Source organism: Symsagittifera roscoffensis, chromosome 8 (assembly GCF_963678635.1).
Source record: "Symsagittifera roscoffensis chromosome 8, txSymRosc1.1, whole genome shotgun sequence".
Lineage (NCBI taxonomy): Eukaryota > Metazoa > Xenacoelomorpha > Acoela > Convolutidae > Symsagittifera > Symsagittifera roscoffensis.
Genome location: NC_087069.1, coordinates 41,651,002 through 41,670,535, shown reverse-complemented (window position 1 = coordinate 41,670,535; position 19,534 = coordinate 41,651,002). Strand labels below are relative to the sequence as shown.

At 35.2% G+C, this 19,534-nt stretch overlaps 2 protein-coding genes across 2 annotated transcripts; both read right to left on the bottom strand.

The window, feature by feature from the left end:
- Nucleotides 1-10,298: 10,298 nt before the first annotated feature.
- LOC134853233 (phospholipid scramblase 1-like) lies at nt 10,299-17,278 on the bottom strand. Its single transcript, XM_063869201.1, has 7 exons — nt 17,127-17,278; nt 16,209-16,392; nt 14,760-14,872; nt 13,283-13,359; nt 12,337-12,432; nt 11,401-11,477; nt 10,299-10,531 (listed from the first exon to the last, which is right to left on the bottom strand). The coding sequence occupies exons 2-7, from the start codon at nt 16,386-16,388 to the stop codon at nt 10,370-10,372; spliced, it is 705 nt and encodes a 234-aa protein (XP_063725271.1). The 5' UTR covers nt 16,389-16,392; nt 17,127-17,278; the 3' UTR covers nt 10,299-10,369.
- Nucleotides 17,279-17,777: 499 nt separating this feature from the next.
- On the bottom strand, nt 17,778-18,542 carry LOC134853653 (uncharacterized). The gene is made up of 2 exons (XM_063869660.1): nt 18,364-18,542; nt 17,778-17,991 (listed from the first exon to the last, which is right to left on the bottom strand). The coding sequence occupies exons 1-2, from the start codon at nt 18,540-18,542 to the stop codon at nt 17,778-17,780; spliced, it is 393 nt and encodes a 130-aa protein (XP_063725730.1).
- Nucleotides 18,543-19,534: the final 992 nt, after the last annotated feature.

The window sequence follows — 19,534 nt, the reverse complement described above, 5'->3', positions numbered from 1 at the left end:
TAAGTGAACCAACATATAACATGTATCCCACCTTACCACAAGAATTAAGCAGAATAAGAAATATTAATCAAAATCAAAACACAGTCGAAATAAATAGACAAATTATACATCCACGAAGAAATAGAAATTTTCAAACCCCCAGAGTTTATTTTGATATACCCCAACCACCCACACCCACTACTTCAGAAAATCGTAGTAGTACCTTACCAGAAACTCCCCCACTCTTTTCACAACGCAGCACCTCAAGTATACCCTCAGATTACTTAGGTTCAACACCAACATCTGAGCAAATACGTGAAAATCCCTTTAAACCCCCCAATCCCACCGCGCGACTACCATATTGGGCAACACACTCTTATACACAAGGTGAACCAAACTTAGTCAATGATCCAATAGATATTTCTACGGATACAACACTATCATCACTACCAGAAACATTATCACTACCGTCAACACCATCATTAAGTCAAATCTCACCGACACTTTTCCCTTTAAATTTTCCAAATAACCTCGACGCTAGATATCGAGAACAACCATCATCAAACATCCCTTTACGATTAGATTGGAACACAATAGTAGCACCTCCCCCATTATTTGAACAACATCAAGAAAGTAACCGACTCCACAGTTGGGCACTCATTAGATTACAATATAGACAAGATATCAACGAAGATATTCGAGAACACAATATGCAAATACTTCAACAGAATAGTCTCCGATTAAAATTTGAAATCACGATCAAACTTAACAATATTATACAACATCCCTACCCATTAAATCCACCAAATATAACAGCTCAATCGCTACCACCACCATTTATAACCACTGAAGTAATATACAAATACGATAGATATACAAAAAACACAATTGGTTACATAACATTTTATAACCCATACTCATGATTATCATACACATGTATATTCTAAAATATTAACATTTCAACATATCTTTTTTCTAATATTTTCCGACCAAAACACAAATCCTTCTCCTCGCACTGGACCCCAAGATTTATTAGTAACACACTATGATTGTGAAGAAAACGAACAAAAAACACAAATATGCAATAAATCAAGTATCACAATGCGAAACAGAACCACAAGCAATAGAAACTACAAATGTAATAGCAACATTGTATTCAAAAGCCCGAGCAACAACAGTCACAGGATATAAATTTACAGCAACATTTTCCGAAAAGAAAGTACATTGTTCACAAGTTTCAAACGGAAATAAAAACCGATTTGACCACGAATCGTTTTACCAAAGTAACATAGAACGACTTTTACATCTAAATCCCGATGATTGTAAAAATGAATTACTCAGACTAAATCTAACAAGAAATAAAAACACAGACAGAAAAATAGTAAATTTTCAAGACTTTGCCGACTCTGTACATCAAGCAGAACTTGAACGATACCAAGGACATATTAAATTAGACGAAAAATATGCAGATAAAGGCGCACACGGAAGATTAATTTATGACATACGCGATAAACACTGGATACCACACATTGGAATAAATGACCCCTCAAACTGCAAAGCAGACACAAAAAATAAAGGATATCAACAAATAACGTTTTTCGATTGGAAAATACAACTCGAAAAAGTACAACTCACACGAGATTTATCTGATAACACCATGATCTATCAAGGAATTAGTATACCTTGCAAAAATGATCAAGGTTATTGTGACCCTACAACAAGGACCCAAGCAACAATTGTTTGGATTCCCGAAGATACATGCACAACATTCCAAGTAGCAAAAATACACGCTCGAATGATAAAATTTCAAGAAAAATATTTTATAGAATCAATTCCATAAGAACAAGTCCCGAAAACAGAGTAATGATTTTCGAAATATGCATGATATAGAAAATAAATTAACACGTTTCCAAATCTATCAAGAAACAGAATTTGCATGTAAATACAGAAATCCACTTTATAAAACACAATACTCTGAAATACTTGTCGAATACGAAAAAGGTTTCGACAAGACCAGTGGAAAAATAAAATTTACCCTTATGCCACAAGTCATCCTATAAATGAAGGAACATCATACATCCCAGTTATTTTTCAAAAAGCACAGGTCAACCTGGTGGAAAACTAAAATCACATGACAGTAAAAGCACACGTTTACAAGAACTATCACTGATGAATAGCACCTATTTTGGTAATATTCATTATAATATCCACTTAGATATGAAGTTACACTACACAATTAGTCGAATTTTTCAAGAAATGTCACTCTCCGAATTAGAGACATTTCATCAACTATGCGAATTGGAAAGAACGCAAATCTTACAATCACTCGCACTAGCAGTACTAAAAATACCTTACGCAGGATACTTATTATCAGGAAACAGATCAAATTTTCTAGATTACGAAGGAAAAACTTTATGCTTTTATACTTGTACCAAAAAAGTATCACCTCTATATGTTTTTGAAGACAAACGTTGTTATAAAAGAATCCCTATATTCTATAAAAATAAAGTACATTTTGTCGACACACTTTCATGACGAACATATTTTTGGGTTACCGCAGTGCCATGTGGATCAGAAAATAGCCACAATGTAGTACAATTAAATCCCGATGAAGATAAATACTATCTCCTTACACCATACCCGACATTAATGCAATCACTCAAGAAGTTTTCACCCGAAAGCATCAGAGCCATTGATCGTAATCCAAATATTGATTTACAATCAATTGGAATTTATTTTAAATCAGACATCCAACATCACATTAGAACACAACAGTTTCAGGAATTATTAACACAAATGGACACAATACAAAGACAATCAATTGACCAGAATTTAGGAAAACTTGCCGAAACCGCAGGATTCGCAGACATTTATACACAAGACTATAGCGGATATTTTAAAGATATCAAAGACTACATATATTTAAACTGTAAAAAATAGAGACCACAAGATATTTCACCTACAAATATCTTCAGTTTTGTCACCTTAAAAAACGAAATTCTAGCTTTTCTAGGATAGCCCTATTACATCTTAGAAATCTTATACGCCATGTTTAATTTTATAGGATTTCTATTCTCACTGTTAAAAGGAATCTATAACACATGCGCTATACACACACAAGTAAACAGACAAGCAAGTGTAGCATGTATACTATTTGCAGGATGTTTTGGAATTTTTTCATCATCAAAAAACAAAATATTTTTAGATGCACAAATCAAAAAATATAATACAAAAATATCCACGAGACCAAACACATACAATGAAGAACATAATAATGTAGATACAACACCTACACCACCAACCCTACCACAAAACTATCCATTATCATTAGTTCCCCGTAATTTTCGAAACCTAGCAATCACACATAATCCAAATTTTAGACCAAATACAACACAAAGCCCCATCCAACACATAATGACAAATCATTCACAAAATGAAAATAGCTTTGAACAAATTATAGAACAACCTCACACCACAACTTTTCAATCTCAAAATAATCATTTTTTTAGCCCACGATGAGCCGACAACTTGGATCCCTCCATCAAATTCCCACCCAGCCAACCTCCAAACTCCAATCCCAATCAAACCACTTTTTGCTTTCCCACCACCCAATTTTCCGATTAATCATATACCATCAAGCACGAATTCTGATACTAACTCAGATATTTCAGTTTTATATTCTATCTCACAATTTAATAACTCTAATGTAGAAACCCCCGACGAATTTGCAGACTCCGAACCATCTCCCTCAAATTATACCCAGACCAACTCCTCAGCTTTTTCCAAACCCCCTTTTTCAACCAATCCCATCTAATCATCCACTCCCATCCATTTCCACTCCTTCTTACGCTTCTCAAGTAACCTCAACCTATTCTCCACTTCATTCCGACAGATCATATAATAATTCCCCAGATACCCCCCAAATTTCCCAGGAGCTCGATCATTTTATAACTTTACAACAACAATTAATACACCCCATCAGCCTTTCAATACATCAACTATCATCCACGTTAACATCCTCAAATCCACCTACTCCCACACCCTCCTCAGCTTACACTCCATCATTAACACAATCATCCACATCCACCGAAACGCCCACCAGCACTCACAGAGCTTATCGCACTTTTAAACGAGAATTTCCAAATCACCCATTCCCGACCAAACCCGGAACAGCCCTCGAATATATTAATCACCCGCAACACACCAACACGAAAAATTTTCTTGAAATCACCTTACCCTCATTTCCACAATATACATTAAACACACCTAACGACACTAATGACACACGCAATTTTGTAGATGAACATGTTTTAATGCCAACACTTCATTGAACAGCTTATTATAATTTTACTAACCCCCTTTGCCTACCACTAACAAATACTCATGACAGCATAGAAAAGAATAAAAACATGTTATATAGTCTCACCACAACACTAACACCTCGACAGTTTACTTACGTTGGATATAAAAAGTTACTAAAAACATTCACTGCACCCCGAGCTAACGAATTTGCAATAGAATACTACGATCATAATATCATCTGCCATAATAAAGACCAATTTTTAGATGAAGACCGCTTCGCAAACCCGCAACTAACAGAAAATTTTTTCATCAAAACATCATACGTTTTCACACTTAATATTTTTGATAGAAAGAATGACCACATTATTTCAGAATCACTAGCTGATATTCAAGCATACGAGATTTTCTACAATAAATTTCAGTTATTCTCACTAACCTTTCACTTTATTTCACCACAGGAACCGATTTGCACTGTTCCCACAATATTATGTTACGCACTAAACAAACGCACACATATACATACTATCGTTTTATACAAAATCATTTTGATTTGCACATCCCATCAAGACAACCTCACCATCGTTTTCAGTTTTTTAACTCAAGGTACTCGTCACCATTTTTCCTTAGTTTTACATATTGCATCAAAGATACTAACCTCCACGGTATCCTCCGCAACTATCACCCAGTTACCCAAATGTATATATTCTGTCCCATCACGAAGACCTTTAATGCCGAAGAATCCAGACCCTTCCTTACCCCGCATGAATTTATCCAGCCTATTGAAATACCGATATTAGAATTCATTCACAATTCTAAATATAATCATAAGATAAATAACCTCATTCAAAACACACCTTATGAGTTTGCAGTTGGCACCGAAGAACTAAACACCATTAAAGCACTTCAATTGCTTTGGCCACTGCTACAAACTAAAAAAATCATACGCATACCAGCCAAATTACTAACAACATCAGATATGATACACGACATCTTCCCCCACGGCTTTTTCCCAGAAGATTAAGTTAAGTATAATTTGAAATACTCTTAACTAATAAATTTAAATTAGTACTAACCATTTTACATCAATGTTTGATTAATATTTCTAGTCTTCACACCACGGTCACCTACAATACAGAAAAGAAAAATAAAAAAAATACAAAGTTGTTGAATTAACTTAAAATTCATTATTTTCTTGCACTAAATAATGTAGTAAAATTCATACCAAATGTAGTAATTTCATTTATATATTATTTCCCCATGAAGCAGTAAACTTAATTCCGATGAAAATTTATAATTTTACATTTCCCCAAAACGCAGTAAAATTCAAATTCAATGCAATAAATTCATAAAATGAGAAAGCAGTACTAACCTTTTTAATATTTTCATTCACTCGCACAAGAATTCTATCCAAACTCGCACAGCTCGCCAACGAAGAATTGTTTAAATAATGATTTTAAGTTTCATGCTTTCACTATAAACAACTCTAACACACGATAACAAGTTTCAAACTTTCCTTCAACCCGGTTGGAAAGGAATTATATACTAAACCAAACTAACCAATGCAGCCCACTAAACACCACAAATCATAAAATAACAGCATGACTAAGAAAAGAAAACCAACGGTACCCAAACCGGATTAACCCAGCTTAAAACTGGATAATTTATTCTTTTGAAGACTATTATAAAGTCTAAGAAAGAAATAATAAAACACAAAAAAGTCGCAAGACAAACCCATACCAAAAACAATTTGATTTTTGAAAAAAGGACACAACCAAAGTAATATAAGAAAGACCAAAATAAAACCAACACAAAACGTTATCACAAAACAGGACCTCTCAGAGAAACAGCATGCAATCATACTCCCACTCCTGGCCTAACCCACCAGAGAGGACGTCCTGAGCATGCTCTATAGCCGGCCTAACCCACCGCGCTACATCCACGCTTTGTGACCACACTTCTATGTTTAATAAGAGGTACTCAAGGGTGAGTAACTCTTCAAAATAGCCGAACTAAAACAAAACGCTTTTGTGAAAACAACTAACTATATTCATGATTAAAAAACCGAACTAACATAATTTTATAAAATGTAAATCATACTTTGCAGTATATAGATCATACACAACAACAAAGACGAACATCCAAAGACTAGATGACCCCATCACACTCGAACAAAAGAATGGCTAAACAACACCGACATGCCGTCCACAATCACGACTCAAAGGATTTAGAGTACGACTTGACTTCGCAGAAAAGGACTTCATTGAACTAGACCAATGACCACCTCGATGCTCAAGTATACGTACAGATCCGAGTTACAAGGCATCCCTTCCACACACGATCTTCACGCCATTCCCAGACGAGGTTGCACACAAAACAAGTTCTCTACATAATACAGAAAAACCTGACATAGCAAACCATCTTGAAATCGGATTGATTTCATTGGGAATCACAGTCGTTGTCGAGTGACGAAACAATAACTTCCTATCCCTGATTCCAGCGTCCTGGAACGTTCTTCCTCAAGAGGAACCGGATAAGAAAATGATGTTCGCCAAATACCAACGTTCATCATCCATCCTTCAAATTGCAGAGAAGAAAGATAGTTCTAAAAAACTCTGTAAAACCCGGATGGGTGGAATCTGATCTAAACTACATTTTATTATTGGATAAGTTATATTTTTTACCACTGTAAAATATTTAATATTAACCAATCATAATCCATCCAACTAACAACTCACTTATTTGTAAGTGCTGAAATTACTTGTAATTTCAGCACCAGAGAGATTTGAATTTAACTTAGAAATTAGTTGCCTCTCCAAGAGAACTTCAGCTGCCACAATAAGCCAGTATACTCTAGATCTATTGAGCCTAGCAGAGACTAGTTAAACACCCTGAGACTAGTAGATATAAGAGTAAGATTAGGATCGGTATTAGACTAAGAAGTTGCACGAATCTATCCGGCCGAAAATAAGATAGCGTGACTAGCAGACGGTGTACCCTATCCGAAATTACTCTATGAGTTAACCACATCGGTTATAACTCATTTTTAAACCTCTTTTAAGCTCTAAAAATCGATACTTTCAGAAGATTTGACACAGCGTTATCATGAATTTGTCTGTTAACTGTTCACACTCAGTCTTCTTCAAAAGAATACAATTTTAGCCAACTTTTAATTTTCGAAATTAATTTTTTGTGCATTGAAATTGATAGAAACAAAGCTGAAAATGAAACAAGATTTAGTATTGATCAACTGAGATAAAAGCAAATTCTAGAAGATGCGTTTTGATATTTTTGATTGCCTCCCGATTATCAAAAGTGAAAACAAATCTATCGGGTGCTTTTTCAAATAAATCTGAACAAGATGTCATTAAATGTCTGATTAAATGAATTGATATTTAAAATTGAAAGATTTTTCTGTCATGATTCCAACTGCATTTAAAATTGAATTACAATCGGTCAGAGAAAAATTCCAATAGTTACCAAGATTGAAAATTATCTGTTTTGTGTTATTTGGAAATGAAGGAGCCAAGAAGTAAAATAGATCTCACATTCTATAAGCTATTGGGAAAATTTATCAAAAAAAAGGTTTTTCTGTTTTTTGGCTTAAACACTACTAGTCGGAGCCTTTATTACTTCCTGGCTTCCTGTACTAAAACCGACATTTTCTCTTTTTTGGACAATTACAGAAGAACCCTCTTCTGTTTATTGAACGATTACACTGATTAGATTTATAATGATATTATTCAAACCGATATTGCAAACAATCGCTAGTGTCATAATTTGGAGGGCATTTGAAAATTTTTTTTTTTTTTCTAGTTTTTTTTTCAGATATTTGCACTACCGGACATTGTATAATCAATTTCAACAGTCCATCAATCCTCGAACCGGCGGTCGGTTTGTTCGAAAAACAGAAAGTCTAATAGAAATGCTGCACCGATGAGTAATGCTTTGGCCTTCACGTCCAAATCCAATGGAAAATGGATAGAAAACTCCAAATTTGAGACATATCCATCATAAGTCGATTGGCGCACTCTCTTTTTTGGCAACAGATTACAATACAAGAGTGATTTCTTAGACCGAAATTAGAAACTAGTCTGACGCTGACGATCAAAAACGAAACATACTGGATGTTATTCTGATGAAATAACAGACCATATTTTTCTCGGCCAATTTACTGTCAATATAATCACCAGCTAATTAAGGGGCGCCCCTTTCTTTTCACGGATTCGACACCTTGCCGACCAAAAGGCAGACTGACCTTAAGATTTTTCTTATGGCGCCTTCGGCGCCAAATCATACTATTTTGAGGGGGAGCGCGGGCCAAAAAACGCAAAACATTTTAGCAAAGGCCAAAAAAGCAAAGGCCAAAAAAAGATTCGACAAAATTTTTGAATTTTTGTTTTTAAAAGCATAAAGTGTTTGCGTATGTAACTGAAATCCGGAGTCACGCCTTTAAAGATGTAAACTGAAAATTGTTCCAGAACCCACTAGCAATAACCCCCAACACAAATGTATTGGCTTTAAAGTGCATTGTTTTACTCAAGAAACATTAACATGTGTAAAGGCTTGTCTCTGGATTCCAGAGACCTACCAAAACCAATTTTCGTGTCTATCTAGTGCTCAGTTTGGCCTCGTGTGAAGGAAGATAAAATTCAAATTAGATGGTTGTGGTTGTGGATTGAATGGTTTGCCTTTTTTCAAAAAAATAGACCTGTTGTGGATTGCATGGTTTCTCTCATTTTTTGCGGATTCCACTATCAGTCAATTTTCCAGTTTTGTCACCACAACAGCTCGACCCGTGATAATAAACAGAAATTAGTTTTAAATTAGCTAGACGTCTGAAAACAATCAATTTGCTCATTACTCTTATTGTAACTAATTAGTATTGTAATCTGCCAGCTACTTTTATGACTCCGACGGTGTGCACTTTGTCGGGACTGAGTATTTTGAACTCGGCTGACGTTATGAGTGTGTTCCAATCTAAAAAAAAACACGTTTGATCAGTGGCGGATTTTTTGGACAAAACTTTCCAAAAAGTGCCCACAATTGGCATTTTTGACATGTTTTTTTTTAATTTTGCCTGCGGCGCAAAACTTTAATTCTTTAATTCAATATATGGCCTTATTGTGTTCTGGGACCGCTCGGAAAATCAATTAGGTCGACTTAAAAAAAAAGGTAGACAAAAGCTTCGAAACATTTTAGAAAATCCGTTCCTTCTTCGAGAATTTCCTTTGAAATCCTAGCGCCACCCCTACGTTTGATGAAAAATTTTTGCGAATTTGATTCAAATCAAAGTTTTTGGTCACTACAAAAGATTCTGGTCACTACTGAGGTCTGTTAACTGTTCACACTCAGTCTTCTTCAAAAGAATACAATTTTAGCCAACTTTTAATTTTCGAAATTAATTTTTTGTGCATTGAAATTGATAGAAACAAAGCTGAAAATGAAACAAGATTTAGTATTGATCAACTGAGATAAAAGCAAATTCTAGAAGATGCGTTTTGATATTTTTGATTGCCTCCCGATTATCAAAAGTGAAAACAAATCTATCGGGTGCTTTTTCAAATAAATCTGAACAAGATGTCATTAAATGTCTGATTAAATGAATTGATATTTAAAATTGAAAGATTTTTCTGTCATGATTCCAACTGCATTTAAAATTGAATTACAATCGGTCAGAGAAAAATTCCAATAGTTACCAAGATTGAAAATTATCTGTTTTGTGTTATTTGGAAATGAAGGAGCCAAGAAGTAAAATAGATCTCACATTCTATAAGCTATTGGGAAAATTTATCAAAAAAAAGGTTTTTCTGTTTTTTGGCTTAAACACTACTAGTCGGAGCCTTTATTACTTCCTGGCTTCCTGTACTAAAACCGACATTTTCTCTTTTTTGGACAATTACAGAAGAACCCTCTTCTGTTTATTGAACGATTACACTGATTAGATTTATAATGATATTATTCAAACCGATATTGCAAACAATCGCTAGTGTCATAATTTGGAGGGCATTTGAAAATTTTTTTTTTTTTTCTAGTTTTTTTTTCAGATATTTGCACTACCGGACATTGTATAATCAATTTCAACAGTCCATCAATCCTCGAACCGGCGGTCGGTTTGTTCGAAAAACAGAAAGTCTAATAGAAATGCTGCACCGATGAGTAATGCTTTGGCCTTCACGTCCAAATCCAATGGAAAATGGATAGAAAACTCCAAATTTGAGACATATCCATCATAAGTCGATTGGCGCACTCTCTTTTTTGGCAACAGATTACAATACAAGAGTGATTTCTTAGACCGAAATTAGAAACTAGTCTGACGCTGACGATCAAAAACGAAACATACTGGATGTTATTCTGATGAAATAACAGACCATATTTTTCTCGGCCAATTTACTGTCAATATAATCACCAGCTAATTAAGGGGCGCCCCTTTCTTTTCACGGATTCGACACCTTGCCGACCAAAAGGCAGACTGACCTTAAGATTTTTCTTATGGCGCCTTCGGCGCCAAATCATACTATTTTGAGGGGGAGCGCGGGCCAAAAAACGCAAAACATTTTAGCAAAGGCCAAAAAAGCAAAGGCCAAAAAAAGATTCGACAAAATTTTTGAATTTTTGTTTTTAAAAGCATAAAGTGTTTGCGTATGTAACTGAAATCCGGAGTCACGCCTTTAAAGATGTAAACTGAAAATTGTTCCAGAACCCACTAGCAATAACCCCCAACACAAATGTATTGGCTTTAAAGTGCATTGTTTTACTCAAGAAACATTAACATGTGTAAAGGCTTGTCTCTGGATTCCAGAGACCTACCAAAACCAATTTTCGTGTCTATCTAGTGCTCAGTTTGGCCTCGTGTGAAGGAAGATAAAATTCAAATTAGATGGTTGTGGTTGTGGATTGAATGGTTTGCCTTTTTTCAAAAAAATAGACCTGTTGTGGATTGCATGGTTTCTCTCATTTTTTGCGGATTCCACTATCAGTCAATTTTCCAGTTTTGTCACCACAACAGCTCGACCCGTGATAATAAACAGAAATTAGTTTTAAATTAGCTAGACGTCTGAAAACAATCAATTTGCTCATTACTCTTATTGTAACTAATTAGTATTGTAATCTGCCAGCTACTTTTATGACTCCGACGGTGTGCACTTTGTCGGGACTGAGTATTTTGAACTCGGCTGACGTTATGAGTGTGTTCCAATCTAAAAAAAAACACGTTTGATCAGTGGCGGATTTTTTGGACAAAACTTTCCAAAAAGTGCCCACAATTGGCATTTTTGACATGTTTTTTTTTAATTTTGCCTGCGGCGCAAAACTTTAATTCTTTAATTCAATATATGGCCTTATTGTGTTCTGGGACCGCTCGGAAAATCAATTAGGTCGACTTAAAAAAAAAGGTAGACAAAAGCTTCGAAACATTTTAGAAAATCCGTTCCTTCTTCGAGAATTTCCTTTGAAATCCTAGCGCCACCCCTACGTTTGATGAAAAATTTTTGCGAATTTGATTCAAATCAAAGTTTTTGGTCACTACAAAAGATTCTGGTCACTACTGAGGTAACGACAAAGTTTTCTCCAGGAGAGCAGAAAACTTTATAATGTGCAGAACTATTTTAAAATTTAATTTTCTTATAAATGAAAAAAATTGCCTATCGTTTTTTCGTTTTGGCTTTTAATTTTATATCCCCCTGTATGCTATGTAAAACACAAAATGATAAAAATTTCGCTCGGTTACGTATTCATAAAATCTAATTGCCAGATGAAATTAAATTTTTCTTCATACGTTAATAGAACGACGTATACAGTGCGCATTAACTGTCCCAAATTAGCCAAAAATTAGCCAAGTTCTAAAATAGTACCAAAAAAGGGGTCTTCTTTGAAAGGTGAGGTTATCGTGGAAAAAGCGTCACAAGAACGACTATATTTAGCCTCATTTTGGTATCTGAAATTGTTAATCTTGAAATGCCTCTTTTGGTTTTTAGATGAGGGACATCTCAAAGCGTCCTTGGAAAACTTTTAGACTTTTAGACTTTTAGACTCTGCATTTTAGATTGAGTAACTTACCAAAGTTGAAGACGTCGTAAGTTTCAATGAATAGAATGAAGTTTCCTTGATCGTCTCGGACTCTCATTTGATAATCACAACACGTTCCTTCCTCGCCTTGCAGAGCGATGAGAGGATTTAGTAAATAGAAAAAAAAAATTTCTCTCTCCTCGCTCCATTACAAGAAGGAAGAGTTTGTTAAAACCTTCACTGGTTACTGAAAACTTTTCTGTTTTGTTGTTAACTAAATTAAAAATTAAATAAGCAGTTTTCCTTGAATAGTTTTTCATTAAAGTATAATGTGGCGATTCAAATTATTCCAAATCCTTGTGCTTAGGGATGATGTTTTCATGTAGAAAAACTTTGAATTTTCACTGTATTTATTAAACCAGTTGCAAATATCAATGCCATCAAGTCAAATATCAAACTGTGTGTATTAATCTTCGATAATTAAATTTTTTTTTGAAACTAGCCAATTCAAGCAATTCGACAATTAACAAACTTTCGACTATAAGAAATTGTTCCAATTGAGGCTGGCAAGCTAGTTTTGTAACTGTTACATTATAGGTGAAATACTTCACTTTGTACTATTTTTGTATAGCGATTGGGTGATGGTTTTGAAAAAAAACCTCATTTTTTGTGTACTATTTTTGTATAGCGATTGTAATCCTCATTTTTTGTGAAGTTCTTATCAATTTTTTCAGAAATGATCAATGGATTCCATGGACGCTTGAGGGCAGTCGGGACACTCAGTTTTTCACCCTGGTATGAGCAGTCTAAATGACTTTCTATTAATATTGAAATTAATTTTATAATTGCAAAAGGATACAATTTTCGTTTTAATTGAGAGACAAATTTCCTTTTGGTTAACTTTGAAAATTACGGAAAAAAGCTCAATGCTAGAAAAATATCTCAGCAAACCGCGAAAATGTTTATGTTTAATTGACTAAATCCTCAGAGTACTAGCTTTGGGCCACTTTCCCAAGTTGCTTGCCTGTCGGAGTTACAACATAGATTTCTGTATTACACTGAGAGTACTCTTTTCTGGGTAAAATACAGACTGTTTTCCTTTTTTTTTCAAAAAATAAATGAAACAAAAACAAACTTTAAGACTTTCCATTATCTAAAATGAAAAAGCCAACAAACAACGAAATGTAAATCGATGTTGTTATATTGAGGCTAAAAATCTGACAAAATTATGTTTTTTTTGTCCGATTTACTCAGAAAATTAACAAATCCGATTTTGGATGGCGAAGGGCTTATTGTTGCACGTAAAACCTTCCAGAAAAGGCCAAGTACAGTTCGATTTTTAAACAATAAAATTTTTTAATAAACTCCAGCTGAATATGATTCATAAGGAGTTTAAATTAAATTTATCACTTTTCGGCTTATATATTTTGGATTGAAACTGATTGTACAGTATTTATTACCAACCTATCTTTCCATCATATATATATAATTGAACACTCTGCCTGTGTACAGTCAGACCAACTGCATAGAATCCGCAAAAAAAATGATCTCCAAGAAATCGCTTTTTGCGGTATTTGTCAGGATCTATTGATACCAAGAAAATCATTGCGAGGCCAAACTGTGCACTGGATAGGATTTTGTGTCTGTATGTTCCTGGATTCCAGAGACAAGTCTTAAATATGTACCAAAATGTAAGAGAATTCCACAAAAAAATTTCGGTGGATTCCGCGTGCATATACCTGTAACGTAAATTTTGCCGGCACATTTGTTTTGTTGCGGATTCCACTTGCAATTTGCGGATTCCACTTACAATTTGCGGATTCCACTTACAGTTGCGGGTTTCGCAACAGCTCAATTTAACGATACAAATTTTTTATCATTTGTTTGTGGATTCCACAAACTGTTCTGGATTCCACAAATACTGTTGCGGATTCCGCAAATTCGCCTAATTATGGAGCGATTTTGAGCGGTACAATGATTTAGGTATTTGTTTGTGGAATTCATAACAGCATAGAAGATTAAAGAAAAGAAGCAATGTTGCGGATTCCGTGACAAATCTGATTTTGACCTGTTGCGGAATCCGCTGACAATGCAGAGAACGCACATTTGGCCTCGTAATGATAAGAGTGAGACTGAGACAAGCTTTAGATTAAGAAGTTCAGTCCGTCTTATAGCGTGACGAACAAACGGTGTAGTCATGTAGTCAATCTGAAAATACTCAATGCCCTTAACCCCCAATCAACTCACTAAAAAACATTCAAGTGAACAATCTCTCATCTAAACGAATTTTTGAAGGAGACTGTTTACTTGAATAAAGACAATACTGTCAGTCTATCAAAATTTGAGATATTTGCATGTTAGCTTTGCTCACTAGGGACAGCGCCAACGTACATTTGTTCACGTTGAGTTGTTTAAGGATTATTGATTTTTTGATGAAATAGAAATAAACGGGAAAACAGTCGAAGTCGGGAGACCTGAAACGGAGTACTTCTGATCCATTGTTATCTGTAACATGCAGAATGAACCCCATCGTCGTAGGGCAACAATTACGCTCACATCCATCGAACTCCTCGCGGGCACAGAAGAACTAGAGAAATTCATATGACAAAAATGACAAAACAAGGCACCATTTTTTGGTGTTTTTAGTCTAAACATTTGCTTCTTGCATTCTAAAAAACCACTTCTTCTAGGCCATAAATCGCATTTTTTTAAATAAGAACATTTTTCAAAATTAATTAGAAGTTCTTTTTTCGTATACGGATCTTGCGACACCTTGAAAAATTTGACTCTAAAATTGAAAAGGATTTATTTTTATTTTTATGAGTGAGTTTTAAGATGGAACTTTTTTTGTTTTGATACAATAAGTTTTTAGTAGTTTCGTGTGAATTAGTTTTAATTTTTCACGCATCACAAAAGACTCCGCTCTAACAAAAAATAATACCAAAAACCATTTCACTCATGAGCTATTCCAGACAAGTGCAACTTTTACGCAAAATAGTTATACAACGCAACCAAAGCTATAGGACACGATTGACCAAACCCATTTGACACGACTTAATAATTTTCAACTGCTAAATAAGTATAGCGAAAAAAAATGCTTACCAAATTCACTTCAATTTTTAAAAAAAATTTTTCCATAAAAAATGGACACAAAAATAGAAAAAAAAGAAAATTAGCATAATTTCAATTTCGGCACTGTTGTATTTTGGCATGTTGAACGCCCCAACTATCCGTTGGAAAAGAGCTCGCAGAGGAAAAAGAAAAAAACTTGGATGTATTTTCTTCATTATTTACAGTTGCCAAAAATAATCCCTAGCTTTTAGAAGGAAAAAAACAATTTTTCAAAAAATTTAGATTACTGTAAAACAGGTGAAACTTACTACCAACCTAAGATAGGTATTTTAGACAATTTCAGAAGAGGGACGTTTTTGTATGGGAACGTAAGACTGAAAGCGTCTATTTGCTTTGCTTTCAACTTGTCTTCAAAAGTTTTTGTAAAGGGTTTTGGTTACTGATGATGAAAAACATTGCAATGCAGCTCAAGTTATGAGTAATTGACCTTTAACCTGATAAAAAGTTTGAAAGCGTCGGATGTTCATTTTTATACCTGCTTTTCAATGAAAAAAGACGAGCAAATCCTAAAGTTTTGACTATTCCTGGGTTGAATTTTCATTGATACTCATCGCTATTTCACAGAAAAATCGAAGTTTGCGAAGCAAGTTTTCTTTTTTTTAGGCGAGCGGGGTGTTTTGGTAAGAAAAGTCGGCGAAAAAGTTTTAAAAAAAAGATAGAGATTTAAATTCATTTAGTTTCATTAGCCGGAAATTACTCAAAACAGCAAAAAAAACATTAAAAAATTTTTGCTCCTTTGAATGTTTTTTAAAGGGTTTTAGTCAAGTTCATCAGTACATATTTTAACTAACATGTTGCCCAGCTGAATTCATGAGTACATATTTATTGTGAGTGATCGCGCCAGTCGTGCCTCCCGGTCTCATATCCACGTGTTTTTTGATGAACACCTGGTCAATCTGAGCCAGGTACTCCAGACCAGGCGGGCACCCATTGGGAATCCAGTTGTTGTACTGAGTGGCGCCTACTTGCATATCTCTGGACAAATAAAATTTTATTAAATTTACGGCTACCCATGGATGAAATATCTAAAAATTGTACGTATACAAATCGAATTGAATCAGTGTAGAAAAAAAGTTTTGCTTTGCAAGAAAATAAATTATTTATTTAGTTCCAGAAAGGGTTTTCTGGGTTACAAGTAGGTCAAATTTTTGAAGAGAGAACACTAACCAGTCTTAACACCTCCCCCAGAACTGCTCTATAGGAGATATTGTCCTTAATGTCATGTGTCATGTGAAACCCCCTCCCATTTAACCCAATAGGGAAGTGTGGCTCTTCTATCCCTTCTAATTTTTCATTTTTAGTTTTTTTTCTAGTTTTTTTCCTATCTGCATTTTAGTTAATAGTCAGTTTCAAGTTTTCAATCTATTCCAAAAGCCGTTTTATATGTCGAGCGCTAACCGTATGTTCTAACTTAACTTATGTCTCTTGGTTTTGGCTGGTTAATTTACATTCTGCAGGATTATAACATGAAGATGGAAGGACTGAAAGTGCTATTCAGGACAAAAATATCAAATATTTACAAAAAATAACTGAAATGAAGTTGGTAAAATAATTTTTGTCTCCCACATTCAGTAGCGGATTAAATTAATAACTATGATAAACAGATTCTGAAAGCTCTGAGGATATGGGCTTAATTGCAATTTCAATGATTGAGTTCTTGAAAATTTTTTGATTTTCTATGTTCCAAGTTTGATTAGATTTCAACTTACCAACAGCTTGTTTATTGTAAACAGTCAGTAAAATTGTAGAACTTCAAAACAATCAACACCATTTATGGTTTCAATCAATTAAGACAGTAGAAAAATCTGCATTGTTGATGACAGCATGATAAAAATTTGACTGTGAAAGCTACTGCAGTTTGGTTCATTTGTTCGTAGCATGAATGGTCAGATTATTTTTGGTGTTCAAAAACTTTTAAATGTCACTAAAAGAATCATCATTGGAATTAAATATCTGCAAAACAAATCATCTTGTTTTTGAGATATTAAAACGAAACCCAGATAACTTTACTGCTCAAAAACGGTGTCATACCTTAAGGTATGATTCGTTAATTCTTGAATCCGTATGAGATGATAAAGCCGATCTTGAGAGGAAGAAGTTAAAACAACTATTTAATCATAACGTTAATTATCTTTCTGAACCGTAGTTGACTTTAGCCGCCGTGCTCGTCCTCACTATCAAGGTCAATCGACCAGTGTACATCAAGGTAAATAACATAATTAATGTACAAATACAAATGAAGTTTATATGGAGTTTTATCAATCAATGCCGGATGACATTGCCCCTTCTCGGGAAAAATTTACAGAGTTTTTAATGTTGAGTTTTTAGTCCCCATGGGACTGCTTGTCCTGCATCCTTCTCTACTTTTCTGTTTTTGCTCCTCCTTCGTTGTTTTCGTTGTTGTCATCCACTGTCTCGTGCTCCTCGTCATTTTGTAGTTGTTCGTCTCCTTTTTCTTGTGTCTCTTTGTCGTTGCTTTTCACGAATAGTATCTCATTGTTTTCCGTTGTCTCGTCTTCTGTTGGGGATGTTAAGTCGATAGCGTTGCTTGTTGTGGTTTGCTTGTTTTTCGGGCTAATTACCTCTATGAGTTTCACGCAAGCGTTGTACTCAGGGGTTTTTTCAGTAAAACCTATCTCTTGGATTAGGGATTTCAAGCTTGGATAGCTTTCCGGCGTTGATTTCTATAGTGGCAAATCTATTTCGAGTTGCATTGTCCTGGAGGTGTTTGTATTTTCTATCACGTTAATTGGGACAGGGTTCCCAAGTGCTGTTGTCAGAGTCGCCTGTCGGTTTCTAGTCGACTTTCTTGTTGCAACTGTGGGCGGCGCACGCTTTCGATTTTGTCGTTTGGGCGACGGGGAGATATCCTCTCATGTTGTCGAAGAATTGTCGTCCTTCTCTGAGCTGCTTCTGGTTTCCTTTTCTTCTTCTAGTGTCACTTACGTCTGCTGACTCATTCCTCGTGGCGTCTGTCTTTTCCTTGTTGGTTTCCCACCTGTTCTCTTTCCTGTCGCCTTGGTTGCTTTTCGTTTTGTGGGGCTGCTTTGGCTGCTGTTCTGCTCCGCCTTCTCCTGCTTTGTTAGTTTGATCGGCAGTCCAGTTCTAGCATCCTCTTCGAACATCGGGTGTTGTGGGGCATTTGGATTTTCTATGTCTAAAAAAGGTAAGCATGGTCCTGCTCTCCGTGCAGATTTTTGAGCGACATAATCGCTGATTCGTGAGGGTCTGCATGGTCCGTATATTAATGGGGTTAGGAACAAATGCTGTTCCGCTATTTCTCAATACCCTTGGTTGCTTTCCAAAAGTTTGTACGCTTGCAGTGTGTGGTGTGTAGGTCAGGTTTTTTTCCTCTATGGTCTTATAATTTTGCTCAAAAATTTTTGGATTCTCAACCTTTGTTGCTAATCTAATAGATTTGCGTGCCACTTGTTCTATTCATTTTTCTTTGTTTTTGTCAAACGTTCTTTGTACTCCCTTGTATTTTATGTTAAATTTGTTCTCAGCTAGTTCTATGGATTTAGAATGTTCACCTGTTTCTAGCTGTGTAGGTGGTTGCGTGTTTTTGAGCGTCCTTGGTAGCACTTGATGTGTGTTTTTTGGTGGCGATCCTTTCTTTTGAATTCGTATTTCATCCTCCGACCAGCGTTGAAAGTCGTGCATATTTTTTGCTGGTAGTGGTGTCTTCGTAAGGTTCTTTCGATCTAAACATGCATGTTTTGCGTTCTCCCAGTTTAGGTTGTTTGGTGAGCTATTCGTGGCTATACTTGAAAGCGGGGTATTTGGTTTTCTGCCCATATGTGCCTAGAATGGTGAAACTTTTGCGACACCGTGTTGTGTGATTCTCAGTGTTTTTAATATTTCTGCTACATCTGAAGCTAGTTTGTATGGTGTGTTTGATCGGTCTATTTTCTTTAGTGCCAGCCTACGTTTTATTGTCTGAATCATCTTTTCAACGACTCCTTTTGCTCTGTGATCATCTATCGGTGCGAATAGTAGTTTTATGTTTCTTGTTCGAGAAAAAGTTTGGAATTTTTTTAGCTCTAAATGTTTATGCTTGGTCGCATCTTAGTCTTCTTGGTGCCCCGTTTTTGGAAATGTATCTCTGCATGAAATT

Coding starts and splice junctions, on each gene's coding strand:
- LOC134853653 (XM_063869660.1), bottom strand. CDS start 18,542: ATGTTCGAAGAGGATGCTAGAACTGGACTGCCGATCAAACTAACAAAG. Junction 17,992..18,363: donor CGAGGAATGAGTCAGCAGAC/GTAAGTGACACT, acceptor AGAGGTAATTAG/CCCGAAAAACAAGCAAACCA.
- LOC134853233 (XM_063869201.1), bottom strand. CDS start 16,388: ATGCAAGTAGGCGCCACTCAGTACAACAACTGGATTCCCAATGGGTGC. Junction 13,360..14,759: donor TCAGAAGTACTCCGTTTCAG/GTCTCCCGACTT, acceptor TATTTTACCCAG/AAAAGAGTACTCTCAGTGTA. Junction 10,532..11,400: donor ACACCGTCGGAGTCATAAAA/GTAGCTGGCAGA, acceptor TTGCCAAAAAAG/AGAGTGCGCCAATCGACTTA.